Below are 19,296 nucleotides of genomic sequence, written 5' to 3'. Positions count from 1 at the left end.
GCCCCGTGCTGAGAACTGTTGGCCCTGAGAGATCAGTTGGAAGGTGCATGGTAGATCAGATGCCTCTGCCGATGAAGAAGGGCAGCAATGGCACATGCATCACCTCTTTATTGACCCTGCATAAACCTTGAATCCAATCTTGCATCTTCTGACTCCAGATTCAGCCCACTTTCCATTATGCTAGGCTTCCTGAGATCAATTGTTCCATTGCTCTGCTTGTTAGAAAGTTCTTTTCCAACTCTGCTTCCCAGTAACTTACTTCATCGCTGTGCCCTCCAGAGCCATGCAGAAGGCCTAATCCGTCTTCATGTAATGGCACTTCAACTATTTGACAACAACTTATGTGTCCCCGCCCCACTGCCCCAGCCCCTCCCCAAGCCTTCTGGAGTCTTCCTGTGCTGCTCAGGCCCTTAGAAGCTCACACTCATGAGCAAATCCAGCAGATAGAGATTGACACCTACTATTTTTTTTTTTTTTATGTGCCAGGCTCTGCAGACACTCGGGAGGGAAAGTTCTCCAACTGGAAATTCCCCATCCTGCTGCTTTTACAGAAGTCAGGCTTCTACGTTCCTTCTCAGACTTTTACGCAGGGATTTCCAGGGCCTGACAGTCTATATGTTTTAAAGCTTCCAGGTAATCCTGATGTAGCCCATCCAGAATTTAGGAACCTCTGCTAGGGTCACTGTGAGTCAGAATCAACTCGACAACAACGGGTTTGGTTTGGTTTTGCTCTAATTTATTCCAGTTCCAACAATGGAGTTCGGATTCATGGCTTAGAGCAGCTACATAAAAGATGGATTTTGAAGAAAGTATTAAAAAGAAACTGTTAAAATAACAGGGTATACCACACTGAGGCAAATATGTACTTGCTTTTGTCCACTCTCATTTTCAGTAAAATAATTGCTTAAGATTATTTTTTTAAAAGCCTAGAAGCTGAGATATATTTGAAAATATGTTAACCAGCCTTATCTCTCCAAATAGTAAGGATTAAAGAGGATTTAATGTTTTTGTCCTTCTTTGTTCTTTTCTGTATTATAAAAAGTTTATAAGTGTATATATTACATATTATACTACATATAATATACATTACATATATATATATTCACATGCATTGCCATCAGTTTTAAAAATTTATTTATATAATTGTGATGATGACTGTCACTTTGCTATTTCTTATAGGGATGATGACACCTGGTGGAAAAAAATTACAGAAATACAGGACACAGTCGTAGAACTAGACCCATTTTGAGAATAAGAAAACATTAGAATAATAAACAGAAAAAAAAATTGATAGAGTTGGAAAAAACTTCATTTAAGGGAAAAGAAGACCCGTCATAATAGTTATTGGATCAGTACACATCCAGAGAAAGATCCTGAGTTAAAAGAAACTGACATAAAAATTTTAAAAAATGTATATATATATATATATATATATATATGCAGAGAAGAGAGTCCCAAGCTTGGGTTAAAAAAACAAAAAGGCTTTTTTATCTATTCAGGTTAAAAAACCATTTATTCAGCCCACTAGTTAATCGTGGTCCCTCATAAATGGGAGTGAGTATTTAATTCCCAGTTGACTGAAGCTTTGCTTTACACGACCTATATTCTATTTTAAGGGTCTCGAGGCTTCCTAAGGAAACCCTGGTGGCATAGTGGTTAAGAGCTATGGCTGCTAACCAAATGGTCGGCAGTTCGAATCCACCAGGCGCCCCTCGGAAACCCTGTGGGGCAGTTCTACGCTGTCCTACGGGGTTGCTATGAGTTGGAATCAACTTGACTGCAATGAATTTAATTTTTTGTTTTTTAAGTTTCCTAAATGAGCACAGGGTTTTCTTCTTTCTCATTATACTGCCCTTTATTTCAACTAAATAAGTGACGATGGCTTAATTTTATCCTGGAGGTGTTTTTCTGATTTTCTGTTCATTGCTGCCTCTCGTAAGTATCCTATATGTGACTTTAAGTCTTTGACTCACGTCTCTTCTTACAGATAGACATTCTCCTTTCTTCCTCACAAAAGTTTTTTCTTCCTCTTTATAGAGTCTTCTGTTATTTCTAACTGCCAGGATCATGGTTCTGGACCAAGTCCACGGCAGGCATGTCCCTTCCCTTTCAGGCTCAGGAGTCTGGCTAATAAGCAAAAAGCTTGCAGATCTTTACAAAGGCCCAACTATCCAACCCCCATTTCTTTTAAAACTGAAATATAAGTCTACATTTCAAACTACACCCCAGCCACTGGATACCACAGGGGACAGCCTCTGTCTGTCCTGCCGGCATGGTATTTCTAGATCTTTTGAGGGTGGTTCCATTTCATTTTGCAAGGACTCTGTTGTTTGTGTAAGTGTGTATGTGTGTGTATAAGAGAGACAGAGAGAGAGAATTCTAGCAAAGTAACATGTCTATGAGTACTGGTAGGTAATGTTACCCTAAATAACGTGAACTTCCACTGGCTGGCTTTTGTTCATAAAATGCTAATCCTTTCAGGTGCAGACCTATATAAAACATAAGGACTAAGGGGTGCACAGAAACCTCAACTCTCTTCTGCTACATAAGGTAAAGATATGTTTAAGTTCATAGCTTAAAATTACTTGGGAGGGATACTAACAAGGAGCCATTGCAAAAAATTGATCAAAGTATTTACCAATTATCAAACTTTTGTTAAAACATATGAAATATTTTAAGTATAATACGATGTGTGAAGCTAACAATGAACACTAGCTAGATTGCAGTTGTTATTTTCTTGATTGCTTTTCAATGTCTGAGGAGAAAATCAATTCCTCATGTGAACTACAGCTATGGGGGGAGGGGAGTTATTTCATTTCACAATGGGATTTGTCTGAAAATAGCTGTGTTTTTTCTTGCATTCGACATGAAGAAAAAAAAATTCTTTTATTTAATGGGCAGAGTTTCATGGTGATGGATGGGAATTTTGCATATGGTGTTATATTGCATGTTTACCCTGTAGCTTTGGAAATGGCCATAACAGTCGATATCATTCTATGCAAGATGCTTTGCATACATTATCTCTCTTGATTCCCACAACCACCATTTGAAGTAGGTGGCACCATTATCTGCATTTTCAATATGCATTGCACGTGGCAGGGCCAAGATGCAAACTCAGGCTTCTTACCACAGCTTTGAGACTTCTGCCCTGAAGACACTCTGTGTGCTCAAAAACAACGAGTCTGCTGTGTCTTAGGGGGGATTGTTAACTTCCTGGAGCTGTAGGAGAGTTGAGGAGAAGGAGCAAGAAAAGTATCTGGAAGAGAAGAAATCTCCCACAAAGCACAAATCTCTAGAGGGCTCTTGGCTGGCTTGGTGTTTGGAGAGTTGGGGTAAGTATTTGATTATTTGTTGCTGGAGTCAATGAAAACACTAACTGACTCTCACAACAACCCCAACAATCCCATTTTTCTGAAGTCCTGTTGCCCAGAAATGTCGTGGGCACATAAGTTCTCCAGGTCCGGCACGGGATCACATACAAGGAGAGGGAAGGAGTGTTCTTCCTTGTGCTCTGTGTTTGTTTACTGGGGTAGCCCCGTGCCTGAATGGCGGGATGTAGCGTTGGTTTTTAGGTCAGCTAGTTAAGGTGCTATGGTTGGTGTGTCCAGTTACTGCCCCCAGCTGACTGAAGCAACATGATGTTACAACCCTTGTGTGTGGAGAATATCCAGGCATGGTAAATACGGATGAGGAAAATCATTTTCATTTTGCAAAAAAATCTAGACAATGTCACTGCGACAATGTGGACTTTAGATACACTAAGCATTAGTAGTAATTTCAGGGCAAACTAGCAAAGAAAACCAGGGATGAACTAAGGCAAGTCAAGCTCTGTCCTGCTTACTGGTTAGGAATGTGAATTCTGCACCTGGTCCTGGCCAGCTGCATGATTAATTACTGTGCCTGAATTTCTCTCATCTGAGAAACGGCGTAATAATAGTATCTACTTCATTTGTTGTCAGGATTAAATGGATCAATCCATTTAAATCACTAAGACAGTGTTTGGCAACAATACACCATGTCCTCCAGCAAAAAAAAAAAAAAAAAATTTTTTTGTTTTTTTCCAGCAAAGACAGGTATTATTATTTTGAGGTGGATCAATAATCCAAATAATTGGGGCCTCCTTTTTTCTGAATCAGGAGTCATTTCCTGAGCCTTGTTAATTGCTTCCACTCTTCTGTTTCTTGCTGAAGCCCTGTGAGGTAGGCAGATATTATTATCCCCTTTTTGCTGGTGAGGAAACGGGTGTTGAGGGGATTGAGAGAGTTGCCAAGTGTCAGAGTCAGAAGCCAAATGAGGCTCCTGGCTGTCAGCCCCCAGCGCTTTCTACTACACTGTGATACAGCCTCGGATGAGAGGACAGCTTGTTTGCTCTGAACCCTGGCTTCTCTTCCACGATGTCATTAACTCCACAAGGTACCTCCAATGCTACGTAACGCTGGACAGTTTGTTTTTTAGGATTCCGTTCCAAAGGTCAGTAGAAAATAAATCTTAGACACCTCAACTTAGTGATGTGCTTCAAGACTTGGGAGGAGACACAATGGCAAAGACTCAATTTGCAAAATAAGAAAAGCTCACTGCAGACTCCTGAGCAACATACTGCCTGTCTTCTGGCTATAATTGCACAGTTTTTGCATTTCTTCATGCATGTCATAGCTTCGGTAATGTTTCGTGGTCTTCCTCTGCTCTGCTCCACAAAACCAGGCTGACAGCTCCTTTGGTGGCTCCTTCCCTCACCCGGGGAACTCAGCTGAAAAGCAGGCATTGCTTTCGTCTCAGTAGATGCTAAGGCGATAAGCTTATCCTCTGGAGCCCTCTGGGAGGTTCAGACCTGACTTGGGCTGAGCGTCTCAGGTCCCTTCCAGCTCTTTCCCTTCCAGAAGGCTCCGGTTATGGACGTGTGTCTGAGCTCCACACAGCAGCCCGGGAGCTTCGGGGAAGCACCAAGGACCCCAGGTGGCTGGGTAGAGGCAGAGAAGAAGGGAACTCTCCAGGAAGATGGCACCGAGGGACCCCCAGGAGGTAACCTCCTTGTCACCACTTCAACACCTTCTCGATTGTTTTTCTGGTAATGCCATTTTCAAGTAAACTTCAGTGGCATGAGTTTCCATTTCCTTTTTCACTACATTTTTACTAAAATTAAACATAGAAAAATGCCTATATGCAAGTATAAAATAGCATGCATTTCTGTTTTTTTATCATTATTTACTTGTCAATGTCCCCAAATTTGTTTTATCTTGTGTAAAAATCTAAGGCTGTTACATTTTTGTAACAAGAACTTTTTTTTTTTTAAAGAAACTAAATCTAGATTAGTTTCTGCTTTTAGCTTCAATACATTCCTGGCCACTGCGACATACAGTAGCTCATTGTAAATCAAAATGTATTTTCCCATTAGGACAACACAATGGTTTAGGGTTGCATTTCTGGGCAAGGACTCAGGAATAAATAATAGACATAACAAATGATGGAATGAAAGCCAAGACATATCACTGAAAAAATGTTTACAATCATTTGAAGTGGTAAGATTATGTCCCAGCTCTAGTAAATGAGGATAAGTTATTTATTTTTTACTTAGACTATTTACATAAAAATTCAACTCAACCTTATCTTGAAAATCTGGTCTCTTTAAAACTATCAGGCTGGCATAGATATAATAAACTGCAAATATTTAATATGCAATGATTGTCTTTGTAGAATGTAAAAGGGTGTTGTGGGAGAATATTGAAATGCCCATGTTTCTGTACAAAGTTGATAGGGAAGTATAAACTGACAACTTGGTCAGTTTATTTACCTAGGAAATGATAAGCCGTTCAACGTCACTCCATTTATTTTTCCTCTATCCTTGAAAATAGAAAAGTCCCCTAATGGTGATAAGTGGGAAGAAAGGTAGAAGGAACAGCCTGGGTGACAGCAGGTGGGGAAGAGAAGCCTCCGGGGCCAACTCGAGTGCCTGGTGGTCCTGCTGCTCTGAGGGATGTGCTGGGGTTGGCTGTACCCGCTTCTGAATTTCAGGAGCTTTGCAAGCTGATTATTAAACATGGCTGTTGTTAAAATCTAAATTATATAAACTTTCAATTAAACAAATTCAATTAAACACAAAAGCATATTAAAAAATTAAATACTCAAAACTCACTAATTGTTTTGTTACATTTTTCTATTATGTATGGTCTTGAGGCTACGTCTATTGTATCTGTACAGTACAAATCTTATGTAATGGTGTACTACTGCACATCTTTTCCCAGTACGTCATGCTGGTAGCTTGAAATCAGCCGTGATGAGGAGTATTTACACCATGGGAGTCAGCAAACCCTACAATCAGCCCTTCTTCTCCTCCCCTCTCCCAACTGGTTGTTAAACACATCAATATATCACTGCCTATTCCTCTGCCTCCTTATTGTCTCTGAAACAATTCAGAGAGCCTCTCAACCCAGTGGTAGACACTAGGGCCCCTTTGGTCATTCATAAACATTGGGTTCGTTTTGTTAGATGTCAGTAGTCTCCTGTAATAACAGGTAGGTAAAGGTGGTCCTTTCTCTACCCTGCAACCTCCCTATAATCCCCTACCAGGACATGTGACAGTAACGGAGACAGTCTAGGGACTGAATTGGCTGTTTATTAGCAAGTTCTTGCAAGCTCAGTGAAGTTCCAGGTCTCTGAAAGCTCACTGTTTGGTCAGGGCGGAAGACTCTTCTTCACGTGGTAGAACAAGCTAAATTGGGACCCTTGGTCAAGACCAACGCTCTCGAGAGGCCCAGGCACCCATGGTGCTAATTTCTAAATAGTAGAGAGCAGCACTTCCATCACACTGTCGTACAGGACCAGTTGTTTTTTCTTTCTTCCCCACCCACACAATCTATCACATACTGACACTTCTGTAAAATATAACAAAAATCAATTTCCAGTTTAAAATATCTATGTCCATCTCTATGTTTATCTATCTGCCTGCCTATCTATATCTCTACCTCTATCTCCATCTATACCTGTTTCTATCCATACAAAGACATACAAAATACAAATCCCCAAATATTTTAGTTAGATTCAATAGCCATTGTCAAAATGTCAGAAACACTTCTAAACTTTTACTCCCAATTTCTGTATCGATATTGTGAACTGGTTACGAATGATTTGTGAACCGGTTACGAATGGCTTGTGAACCAGTGGCATAGCATGGTTTTAGTGCATATTGAAATTAGTGATTCTTGAAATAACGTGTGTCTGAAGAGTAGACCCCTAATACTAGGCTTTACACAGGCCCACTTCCTGACCCCTATCCCTCTACTGTATTTCTGATTAGAGTATTTCAAATGCTAACTGACCACCTTGTCCAACTATTTTCACAAGCCTGAATTCCACTCCCAGTTAAAAATTTCTCAGTTATATCTCAAGCAAGAAAGGCAGGTTTCCTGCAAATACAACTGACCTTCTTCCCCTCCCCCTAGACGTGTCACTGCTGATCCCGACATCCTTCCCCCTGCTACCGACAGCCCCTAGGTGCATACACCCAGCATCCTCATTCCTGGCGTTTTGGCTCACTAACCTTTTTATTCTTAAACGTTCTGGAAAGATCGCAACGTTTTCAGATTGCATCATGTCATCCCCTGATCAGATGCTCTTTTCCTCTCATTTTATGTGATATATGAGAGCTGCGATAGTGGGTCATGAGTTTAAAGGTGTATTTAAAGCAATAGTAACTTAATAGCCAGAGCTCGTCTGACAACCTTGCCCAGGGCTGTGGAGCTGGCTCTTCTTTGTGTAGTCTGAACCTTCTGAGGAGCTGTTGTAGGAAAGATTTAAGGAACATGCTCCAGCCAACATGTTACTTCACTTCAAGACCTAAAAATATCAGGTTGTGTTTACCTAGTTCCTTCTTATGCAGATAGCTCACTTGTGTCATTTTGCTGGTAAACTAGCTTTCTCCCCTCATCAAAACATAGGGTGGGGACTAGACCCCACTGGATCCACACCTCTTCTGTCCTCTGCTGAATAGAGAAGAGGACCCAGGGCATCCTTTAGCCCTTTGTCATATTATACAAATGTCGTGTCTGAATGTCATGCCTCTGTCAATCCATATAATTCAGTTCTGTCCCAGTTGGCAGCCATTGTCGTTGAAAGCATTGCCCAGTCTGTTTATGGAAAGATTGCTTAATCTATACCTGTTTGAACAATTACACCAAGTGTATATTTGTGCTGGACTCGTAATAAAACCCATTTTATTTTCTGCTGCCCAGATTCTAACAAGATAGAACCATCTCTTCAAAGCCTCCAGAAATTTGTTCCCACAAATTATGCCAGTTACACTCAAGAGAATTATCTGTATGCAGGCAAGAAGATTGTCATTCAAGAGTCAATAGAGAGTTATGGATCCGTGGTCTGGCCAGGGGTGAGAGAACTGCTGCATTTGTGATGCCAGGATTTCCGGAGACGATAATAACAATTTCTTACATTTGTGTTGCCTCGGACACTCTGCCAAGTGCTTTAACACTCTGTGCTTTGCAAACTGAGGATCTACTGTTGGCTCCCTGGGAGTAGTGATGGTGTGCTCTGGGAGCCCAGGCTCAGCATGAGCACGTCTTCTCTTCCTGAAGCATCGATGTTGCTCTATGCTACGTGATGCTAAGTATGTTCCTAAAACCTTACCTTTGCATTAAAATAAACTTGGACATATTGGGAAGTAGGATGCAAAACCATATGAATTGTTCAGAAAAATATCAGGTCTTTAGAGTCTAATCTTGCAGGCAGGCACTTTGGGCCGTGTCCATAGACCCTTAGACATTTGTTCCTCTTTTACATTGTGCATCTTCAAGTAGAAGCATTTACGAAGCATTACTTCATCTCATGAGCATGGGGCTGAGCTGGGGGAAACATTGGATTTAGAGCCAGAAAACCTGCCATTTCCTGCATGGCTGTGGACCATTCACTTCCCTCCATGTGCCTTCATTTCCACCCATGGTGGGATTACCCAACAAGCAAGGTATGCATGGGCTCATGTGTGCTTACTTACTAATCTATAGTGCACAAATTCACCTGTTTTCACATCATATGGTGAAATTGTGCACTACAGATTAGTAAGTAAACACAATTAAGCCGGTGGAGCCCTGGTGGTGCAGTGGTTAGGCATTTGGCTGCTAACCAAAAGGTCAGCAGTTCAAATTCACCAGTTGCTCCTTGAAAGTTCTGTGGGGCAGTTCTACTCGGTCCTATAGGGTAGGACTTCCTGGTTAATCTGCCTCTGTTCCACCTTTAAAATGTGGGGTAGTGATAATGCCTAGTTCCTGTTATGATTATGAGAACTGAACAAAGTCCTAGACGTAAACCCAGGTTAGCTGTAATTGTTGATGTAATATGTCTACCCAACAGCTGAGGAAATGGGGACTCAGAAAACTTCATTGGTTTGGTGAAGCTTTTCAACTGGGGGTCTAATGGGGGATCAGCTGGGACTTTGGTCTTGAGATGCCAGCAGCTATTGAGTGCTCATTCGACTGCATCAGAGGCTTTTAGCCTGGTCTCAGAAAAGTCCAGATTGGAACTTCTCAAACATTAGCAATCGTGGGAGTCATACTGGGATCTTGTTAAAATGCAGACTCTGATTCAGTAGACCTGAAGTGGGGCCTATGTCTCTGCATTTCTCACAAGCTCCCCGGTGATGTATGTGGGTGGTGATGATCCAGCCCTCATAATTAGAGGTTCCATGGGGCCCCCTCTGGGTGGCCTGAGTGGTGGATATATGTTGCTGGGGAGAAGAGGAAAGAAGGGAAGAGACAGACAAAGGGCTCCAGGTCTTATGGTTTCATCCCCCACCCCCCCCAAAAAACCCTCCCATCTACCTCCACCCCAACCCAAGCTCACTTTTTACACCTCATACTTAGGATTTCCTTCAACCATAGGCTTTTCTTTGACTTTGCAGCCAGTTTGAAAACCACCAAAGCATTTCCCAGCGTCCTATTCTATTCGGCAGATAGACAACTATAGCATTTGTCCACTTGACTGTTTCATTCTCCGTAAGGTCTCAGTCATTTTTATACAGCACACACCAATCTTTCTTAGGCCCTCAATTTGCTGGAAGCTGCCGAAGAAGGATTTCTGTAAAGTGGAAAAACACTTTTTTCTTATGTGACTTCAAGTGCAGTTCTCACTCTTCAGAGTTTGCTGCTAAGGCTAAGGGGCTGGGGGGTGTGGTGCGGGGGTGTTTGAAATGTCAGAGGATGCAAGTGTTCCTGAAAAAAGTTGTCTCCAGGTGACATCTCAAATGGGGCCAGCCTCTCACTCGTCAGAAGACTTAAGGAAGGAAGCCTCCAGCCATTTATTTCTTTAGAAAATCCCTCAGAGCACATGTCCTCTTGATTGTCCCAGGTGACACTCACTTCCTAATACTGAAACCCACATGTAGAGAATAATCGTTTCTCCTGAAGAACCAAGGAACTCGTCTCCCCCAAACTTCTTCCTTCTCAACTCATGAACTAGGTGCAATGTGCTGCTTGGTGCTATTTCACCCACGTTACCGTGAAACATGCTACCTGCTGCCTGGACTGTCTCTGTCTCCTGTTCATTGCCACTCCCACTCATCCTTCAAGAGCCAGGTCACCTGTCCCCGGCACCGCGAAGTCAGCCCTGACTCCCAGTGGCTTTCACTATACTTCCGTGCCCTGTGTGTGCCTCCTTTGTGCTACCCATGTCACTGTAACGCGGACTGTAATTGGTTTACACGCCTCTTCTCCCTGCCTCCCTCCTTGCGAGTAGAGATGGCTGTGTTGTATTCACCTCTGCGTGTGTATCTGCAACTCGTTCAATGATCAAAGGAAGATGAAATAGAGTGACAGATTGCATTAGGTTTGCTACTTAATCTGACCAGTGGCAATGGTGAGGCAGCTTGTTTTAAATAATCCTGGCCGCCCTCGGCTCCAGCCTAGGCCCAAAATGGAAAGTGGAATCATAGCGAGTCCAGAGGTTCTGTAGGAAGATGAGGACATGTCTTCAGCTAAGGCCTAAAAGTGTCAGCAAATTAGAGTTCATTTTTTTTTTTTTTTAAATCTTAATGTTCACATTCCTACCTCTCGGCTTTTTATACTTATACTGAAGTTTAAGTAACTTCCTCCTGAATAACTCTGCTTAATCTCTCTCACCCAGGGCACTGCTAGCTGACAGCTCAGTGGCATAAACACCTCATGAATGAATACAAATCAAATATCCTTTCTCTCTTTGTAGAAAGGTTGGACAGGTGGGGACAGAAGAGAATGAAGAAAAGAAGAAAAGGGATGCTTAATTTCCTGTATATGTATATAAAAAAAAAAATGTATATATAGATTTTTTAATCTAAATTTATCTACATATCTACATACATATTTTTAAATCTCTTGCTACTACTCAAAGCATGGTTTGTGAATCAGCAGCATAAGCATCGCCTGGGAGCTTGTCCAAAATGCAGGCTCTCGGGTCGCACCCCAGCACTCCCGAATCTGCATCTTTAAGAAATCCCAGGCGATTCTAAAGTTTGAGAAGCATTGTTCTGATTACTGAGTGGGTCTTAGATGAGCCACGTTTTAAAACACTTAATAACTGCTTTTTCTTCGATATAAAAGGCAAAGTCCTAACCAAGCTGTGTTTCGATAAAAGAGTCAGCAGAGAGGTGTTTTAAAAGTTTATACAATTAAAAAAAAAAAAAAATAGCATTCGTAAATCAGTGGAGACTCGGCATGACTAAGCCAGAGGAAGCTGTGGTTCTTCAGCCCTACCTTCCCTTGATTTATAAGAGCTGGGCTGATCGGGTTTCTGGGAGATTGATCAAGTCTTCTGATATAGGCAAGTTTTGTGGATAAACCTTTTTTTCCAGTTCCTCAGATGTCATTGAAACTTTTTACTTTCCAAAGGTCTAAATATGGCATAAGGAGGCCTGGTAGTACCATGGTTAAGTACTTGACTGCTAACAGAAAGGTTGGCGGTTCGAACCCAATAGCTGCTGGGTTGGGATGGTAGAGAATGGAGGGAGTGGGACAGAGATCTGCTCCCGTAAAGATTATAGCCCAGGAAACCCTATGGGACAGTTCTACTCTGTCCTGTAGGGTCGCTATGAATCGAAATCAACTCAATGGCACATAATAAAAATACGGCAATTGAATGTATATTTTAATCCTTATGAACCCTTCAGTAAGCTGAAACTACTTACTAACACGTCTTTTAGTATTTCACTTGGGATGGCGGGGTGGGGGGCTATTACTGGTTCCAATGTTCCAATGCCAAGGTTAAAAATTATTGTAAATGTTTTTTAGGCTGTGGCTTTGTGTCAGTATTTGGAGGAACACACAGAGGAACTGAATCTCCAAGATGCTAAAATACTTGAAATTGGTGCTGGACCAGGCCTTGTTTCCACTGTGGCTACTATTTTAGGTTGGTTGGTTTGTTTATTCCTGACCTTATTTAAAATATTTACTGTGAAAACAATGATAAGAGCTTATTATAGGTTAGGCTGTGGTTCAGGTGCTTGGCTGTGATCTCACTTATCGAACCCCCCAGGATGTAATGAATTAGGCATTTCTACTGCTATCCCTGGAGGTAATTGAGTCTTAGGTTAATTGCCTGGTCTGCCCAAGTGATGAAGTTGCGATTCAGGAGGTGCGGCTCCCAAATCCCTGTTGTAAACAGCCATGTTATGTTGTCTCCTACTTTTCATTGCATATAACTAGCTTTTTGGAAAATAAGTGAGTTAATCATGGTGAAGACAAGTTAATACCAAAATGTACACCAAGAGTTACCGGGTACTGGGCAAGAGGTGGGTACAGATCTGGCATAGTTCTGCTTACATTATTACAGTCCTTTTTCTGTTAAAACCAGTCTGGAAATATGGTGATATACTTTGTGAAGCCTTGTCACTGTCTTTCAAATTTGTAAGAATGAATGCATTTAGGTAGGGAGGGGTGTCAGACAAAATAAATCATCTTTTGTGGAAAGAAAACCAGGTACTGAATACTCGTATTAGGGAAAAACAAAATCATCAGATACATACAACTGTAGAAAGAAAAACATGAATTATTATATTAAACAGATGTTAAGAACCTTAGTAGGTTTAGCTAATCACCCTAATATCTCCCGCCATTGCCCTACTGTTGGTTAACCTACAGTTTCTTAAGAGATGGGAACATTATTCTATTTTGGTGATTCTCAACTGATTTTGCCCAACAAGGGGCAAGGAACAACGTCTGGAGGCATTTTTTAATGTCATGACTTAGAGGTGGGAGTGTGGAAGGGCATTACTGGTATCAAGTTGGTAGAGGCCAGGGATGCAGCTAAACATCTCACAGTGCACAGGACAGCCCTCCTCCTCCCAGGAATCACCCAGCCCAAATATATCAAACATGCCAGCCTATATGTCAATAGAGTCAAGGTTAAGAAACCCAGTTCTATTTCTTGTATTTCTCCCTGAGTATATGTACACTGTGCGTACTCAAATGTTGTTGTTGTGTGACTCATAGCGACCCTGTAGGACAGGGTAGAGCCGACCTATAGGGTTTTCAAGGAACAGATGGTGGATTCGAACAGCTGACCTTTTGGTTAGCAGCCCGAGCTCTTAACTACTTCACCACCAGGGCTCCACTCAAATGTTACAAAGTAATTATTTTTCTTCTCTTCTAGGTGCTCAAGTCACAGCAACTGATTTGCCTGATGTTCTAGGAAACCTTCAATACAATCTCTTAAAAAACACACTAAACTGTGCAGCACACCTGCCTGACGTGAAAGAACTGGTATGGGGAGAAGATCTGGAACAAAACTTCCCCAAGTCAACTTTTTACTATGATTACGTTTTGGCCTCTGATGTGGTCTACCACCATTACTTCCTGGAAAAGCTGCTCACCACCATGGTCTATTTTTGTCAGCCAGGGACAGTGCTGCTTTGGGCAAACAAGTTCAGGTTCAGCACTGATTATGAATTTTTAGATAAATTCAAGCAAGCGTTTGAGACAACACTCTTGGCCGAATTTCCAGAGTCATCAGTCAAACTTTTTAAAGGGACACTAAAATGGGACTGAATTAAACAAAATGCCTTTGAAAAATATTAGTGTGTCTTTTGAGCTGTGTTAGAAACTGTATTGGCAAATAGACTGTTAGTGAATTTCCTTTATAAAATTGAGAAGACAGTTCATAGGAACAACTTGTTTGGCTAGAATAAATGTGACAATATTGTAATATGATACTGTAGCCAACTAGCTAAAATAAATTAAGATTATCTGGTTAACCTAAATATTTACAAAAAGTAACATAAAAACATAAAAGTAGCTTTAATGACTTCCAACAATCTCAATTAAGTGTTGTATAAATAAATTTTACATGAACAAATTAATAAACAAGTGGATTTCTCCCTTGTTTCTGCTGTATAGCATGGCTTTACACTTGTCAATATACTTTTGTTATATGCTTTTTGAAACCGAGCCAGGTAAAGTCATTATACCTTAACTTGATAAATCTGTTTATATGGATTTTAACTGTAGCAAAAAGAGAGAATACTGAGTGATAGAAAACAGCTACAGGTTTATCACTGAGTAAGTATAAAAAATATGGAAGCAGTGCTGGAATGAGAAAATGGAAGTTGCCTTAAGAACTTTTAAAGATTATTTTAGAAATAATCTCCCTTCTGTCTCAGTTGTCCAGGACTACTTACTACAAGTTAGATTTCTGGATTGTATGCTTTTTTCACAGTCACACACACACAAATTCACTTCAGGCTATTTAGTTCAACGCAATAGTATTCTCAGTGTGCTGACAGAAGGTAATTGTCAATCCAGGTTTCTGTATCTAGAGAGAATATTCTTTAGTAAAGGTGAAACAAAGGCATTCTAAGGCAAGCCAAGCCTAAGAAAATTCCTTCATTTCTAGTGCTGAGTTGCACTTAAAACAAAAAACCCTAAAGAAAGTGATTCAGACTGAGTAAAAATGATTCCAAATGGAAGCTTAGAGATATGGGAAGACATGAAGAGTTATGGGAGTAACAAATATGTGGATAAATATAAATGAATAAAACAACAATAACAAGACCTTTGGGGGCTAATTTTGTACAGATGACCACAATAAACCTACAAATCATTAACAAAATAATCCACTGGTCAAAGAAGAAACCACAGTGGAGGATGGAAAATACTTAGAAATGAATGATAATACAAATTCTATATATGAAAAGTTGTGAGGTGAGAATAAAGTCATGCTTTAGAGAGAAACCTGTAGCTGTAAGCGATACATTAGAAAAGAAGAAAGTCTGAAAATCAGGTGCTAAGTGTCTACCTCAAGCAGTTAAAAACATAGAAATCACAAATACATTTTTATGCCTGGCTACCACCAGTGACTGCCCTTGACAGCGAACACAACAGAGTCCTGGACAGAGCAGGAGAAAAATGTAGAATTCAAATTCACAAAAAAAGAACAGACTTAACGGTCAAACAGAGACTGAAGGAACCCCAAAAACTATGGCCCCACGTGCGCTGTTAACCCAGAACTGAAATCACTCTCGAAGCCCACTCTTCAAAGATTAGACAGGACTATAAAATAAAAAAATAATAACATGAAGAATATTCTTCTAAGTCAATCAGATGTATGAGATCAAATGGCAGCTCCTGTCTAAAAACAGGACGAGAAGGCAGAAGGGGCATGAACTGGTCGAATGGACACAGGGAACCCGGGGTGAGAAGGGTGGAGTGTGCTGTCACATCGTGGGGACTGCAACCAATGTTACAAAATGATACATGTATAAACTTTTGAATGAGAAATTAACTTGAGCTGTAAATTTTCACCTAAAGCACAACTAGGAAAATAAATAGATTTTTAAAAATGTAGGAGAAATGTAAATGTAAAGGTAAGAGAAGGAATTACTAAAATAAAATATGAACACACATTTGATAGAATATAGAAAGACAAAAGTAGGCTTTTTGTAAATAACAAAATATTTACAAACCCCTTGTGAGCCTGAAAGAAAAAAGATAACGCACAGTTAGTGCCATGAATGATAAAGATTCCGTGGATATTAAAAATATAATATGGGTACTGTATAGACAACTTTTGAAGTTGTCAAGTATTTCATTTTAATTGGCCCACAGTCAAGGCCCATGGATGATACGATTGTTTGTGTAGACCAAGGCTCAGCAAACTTTTTCTGTGAAGGGCCAGATAAATATTTTAGGCTTTGCAGGCCACGCACTGTCTCTATAGCATATTCTTTCTTTCTTTTTTTTTTCTTAAACAACCCATTAAAAATGTAAAAACCATTCTTAGCTTGTTGGCCCTGCAAAAAAGCCGGGGGTTGGATTGTTGACCCTTGGAACTATAGATAACCTACAGAGGAATTATACGTATTGATAAGATTTTAGCAAGACTGTCAAATACAATGTCAATATAAAAAAACCAAACACATTGCCGTCAAATCCATTCCAACTCATAGCAACACAACAGGACAGAGTAGAACTGCCCCATAGGGTTTCCAAGGACTGCCTGGTGGATTTGAACTGCTGACCTTTTGGTCAGCAGCTGTAGCTATAACCACTACACCACCAGGATTTCCATATACAAAGCTCAATTTTATTTCTATATGACAACCACAAGTAGAAAATGAAGGTTCCTGAATAAATGTCAACATAAAAGCTCAATTGTATTTATAAATGCTAACCACAAATAGAAAAATAAAATTTAAGTAAAGATACCACTTATAATAGCAGTATCAACTACTTAGGAAAAATCTAACAAAAGATGTGCAAGTACTCTACACAGACAAATTTACAGGAGCAGTGAGAGAAAGATAACCTAAGCAAATGGAGAGAGATACCACGTCTGTGAATTGGAAGATATATTTGACTAACAGATTAAGTACAATCATAGTCAAAATTCCCAAATATCTTCTTGTGGAATTTGTCAAGCTGATTCTAAAATTTATATGAAAATGAAAAGGCCAAGGATACTCAAGACACTATTGAAGATTTGCTCTACAAGAAATTAAGACTTATTATAAAGAGACAATAATCGAGATAGCAACAGCAACATATTAATACAAAAGTAGGACAGACCATAAATATTAGTATTTCTCAAAATAAACTTAAAAACTAAAGTTATCTGTAAAAATATTAATAATGGGGTAAGTATTGCACATTTAAAGGTCAAATGAACATTCCAGGCATAACTTCAGAGATTTACTTGCCTCTATTTTCTCCGCTATTGATATTGTCCATTTGCTATGAGTTGGAATCGACTCAACAGCAATGGGTTTGGCTTTTTGGTTTTTGAGTTCTATCCAAGGTATTTGGTGATCTATGTCTTTAAATTCTTTTCAATTTCTCTGGGTGAAGACTAAAATTTCTTCTCATTTTAAAGATAAAGAATAGCGTGTTCATCAACTAACAGTAAGCACTACGTAGATCTATACGCTAAATATTTACTTCCAAGATTTTGAGATAAGTAGTTCAGCTGAAAAAATTAAAGAGAGAACATTATTGTGATCCCTACCCCCAACAACAACTGAACCATAATAAGAAAAAAATCTTGGCCAAGGCAATATCCTTCATTTCCTTCCCTGAAGCAAAAGGAAAGAAAATAACTGAGCTTTTCTCAATGCCTTCCTTTAGGACACGGCACACTTAAAATTGTAATCTGTGCCAAGCACAGAACGTTCACCTGGTGCATCCAGATTATTCTATGCAATTTTACTTGCTGCTGCTTCTTTGTCCCATGTGGACAAAGGTGGGAAAGATAAATCAGCCTTAAAAACATTTTCGTTAGTATAAAGCTCAGTAATCAAGTCAATGTGATATTGACTTAAGGACAGACGTACAGATCAATGGAACAGAATAAAGTCCAGACACGGTACCACGGGTATGTGGTCAACTGATTTTTTGACAAAACTGCCAAGGTAAATTCAATGGGGAAAACGACAGTTTTTTAAACCAGTGGTGTTGGAACAACTCTAAAAAAAAAAAAAAAAAACAATGAACCTTGACCCTTTCTTCATATTGTATGCAAAAAATCAAATGTAAATGGACCACAGACCTGAACAAGAGAGCTAAAGCTATGAATACCATAAAAATCCTAGAAGAAAACATAGGATAAATGTTTTGTTACTTGGATTAGATAAAGATTTCTTAGGTAAGACACAAAAAGCACAACTCCAATGAAAAAGAATGTCGAAGTGGACTTCATCTAAATTAAAAACTTTTGCTCTTCAAAACACCATTAAGAAACAAACTGGGAGAAGGTATTTACATAACATCTGATGAAGGACTACTTGTATCCAATCTATAAAGAGAACTTTTACAACTAAATATGCAGACAACCCCAACTTAACAACTGGACAACAAATTTGAATAGAAACTTTACCAAAGAAAATATAAAAATATCTAATAAATACATTAGTTATTAGGGGAACCCAAGTGAAAACCACAGTGAGATACCATTACATAACCACTAGAACAGCCAAATTTAAAAGATGACTGTACCAAATCTTGGTGAGGACGTAGAGAGCCTGCAACCCTAATACACGGTAAGTGGGAATGTAAAATCATACACTTTGAAAGTTTGGTAGTCTCTTAAAATGTTAAAAGAAACATACAATTCAGCAATTCCATTCCTAGGCAGTTATTCAAGATAAAACATATGCCCACACAGAAGACTTGTAAACAAATATTCATTATTCAGCGTTATTTACAATATCCCCAAATTATAAACAATCCAAATACCCATAAACTAGTAAACGGATAAACAAAATGTGGTACGTGCATAAAAAACAGTACTTACGCCTTTTTCCCTTGATTCCAGGAATTTATATTGTCAAAAAAAAAAAAAAAAATTTTTTTTACCCCCCCCCCCCCCCCCACCAATACTTCTGATGTCGTTTTCTCCATTTGTTCAAATGAGACTATCAGGGCTTATTTCTTCCTTATTAAAAAAATTCTACTGCAGAGGTTTTTTTTTTTTTATTGGGGTAGGGGGAATGAAAAGAACGCTTATCCTTATCCCCACCCATGCTTTTCTCTCAGATTTTAGAGGGAAAGACAAGGCTGGGTCTTTGAGAGTAGGTAGTGTAACACTAACACTACACAGGGAAAAAGGACTCAGTTCAAGTAATTTTTTAGTTTAACAGACTTTTTAACAATTATTGAATACATTTAATCTTCTAGATAAATCCATGGGGCCAAGTGATTTGACTTCTCAGTGCCTCAACAAGAATTGGATACCAAGTTCAGAGACCCCACTTTTGGCTTCTCTAGCAGCCACTTAGCCTCTAGACATTTCATCATAGAGCTGAGGGGCTGCAAGGGGACATGAGGGGCAGGGTGGGAG

The 19,296-nt window shown here is 39.7% G+C and overlaps 1 protein-coding gene across 1 annotated transcript; it reads left to right on the top strand.

Annotated features, from left to right (window-relative positions):
- The first annotated feature begins 3,288 nt into the window (after positions 1–3,288).
- On the top strand, positions 3,289–14,015 carry METTL21C (methyltransferase 21C, AARS1 lysine). The gene is made up of 5 exons (XM_049867682.1): positions 3,289–3,332; positions 4,878–5,019; positions 8,226–8,377; positions 12,261–12,378; positions 13,621–14,015. Exons 2-5 carry the CDS (start codon positions 4,890–4,892, stop codon positions 14,013–14,015), a joined length of 795 nt encoding a protein of 264 aa, XP_049723639.1. The 5' UTR covers positions 3,289–3,332; positions 4,878–4,889.
- Positions 14,016–19,296: the final 5,281 nt, after the last annotated feature.

This window comes from Elephas maximus, chromosome 23 (genome assembly GCF_024166365.1).
Source record: "Elephas maximus indicus isolate mEleMax1 chromosome 23, mEleMax1 primary haplotype, whole genome shotgun sequence".
In the NCBI taxonomy this organism is placed as follows: Eukaryota; Metazoa; Chordata; class Mammalia; order Proboscidea; family Elephantidae; genus Elephas; species Elephas maximus.
Note: the sequence above shows the minus strand (reverse complement) of the source record. Positions and strands in the feature narration are given on the sequence as shown.

What these genes read in the sequence shown, in the direction of transcription:
- METTL21C (XM_049867682.1), top strand. Translation starts at nt 4,890, where the DNA reads ATGGACGTGTGTCTGAGCTCCACACAGCAGCCCGGGAGCTTCGGGGAA. An exon ending in GATCCGTGGTCTGGCCAGGG is followed by an intron (nt 8,378 to 12,260) that starts GTGAGAGAACTG and finishes AATGTTTTTTAG; the next exon opens with GCTGTGGCTTTGTGTCAGTA. An exon ending in CACTGTGGCTACTATTTTAG is followed by an intron (nt 12,379 to 13,620) that starts GTTGGTTGGTTT and finishes CTTCTCTTCTAG; the next exon opens with GTGCTCAAGTCACAGCAACT.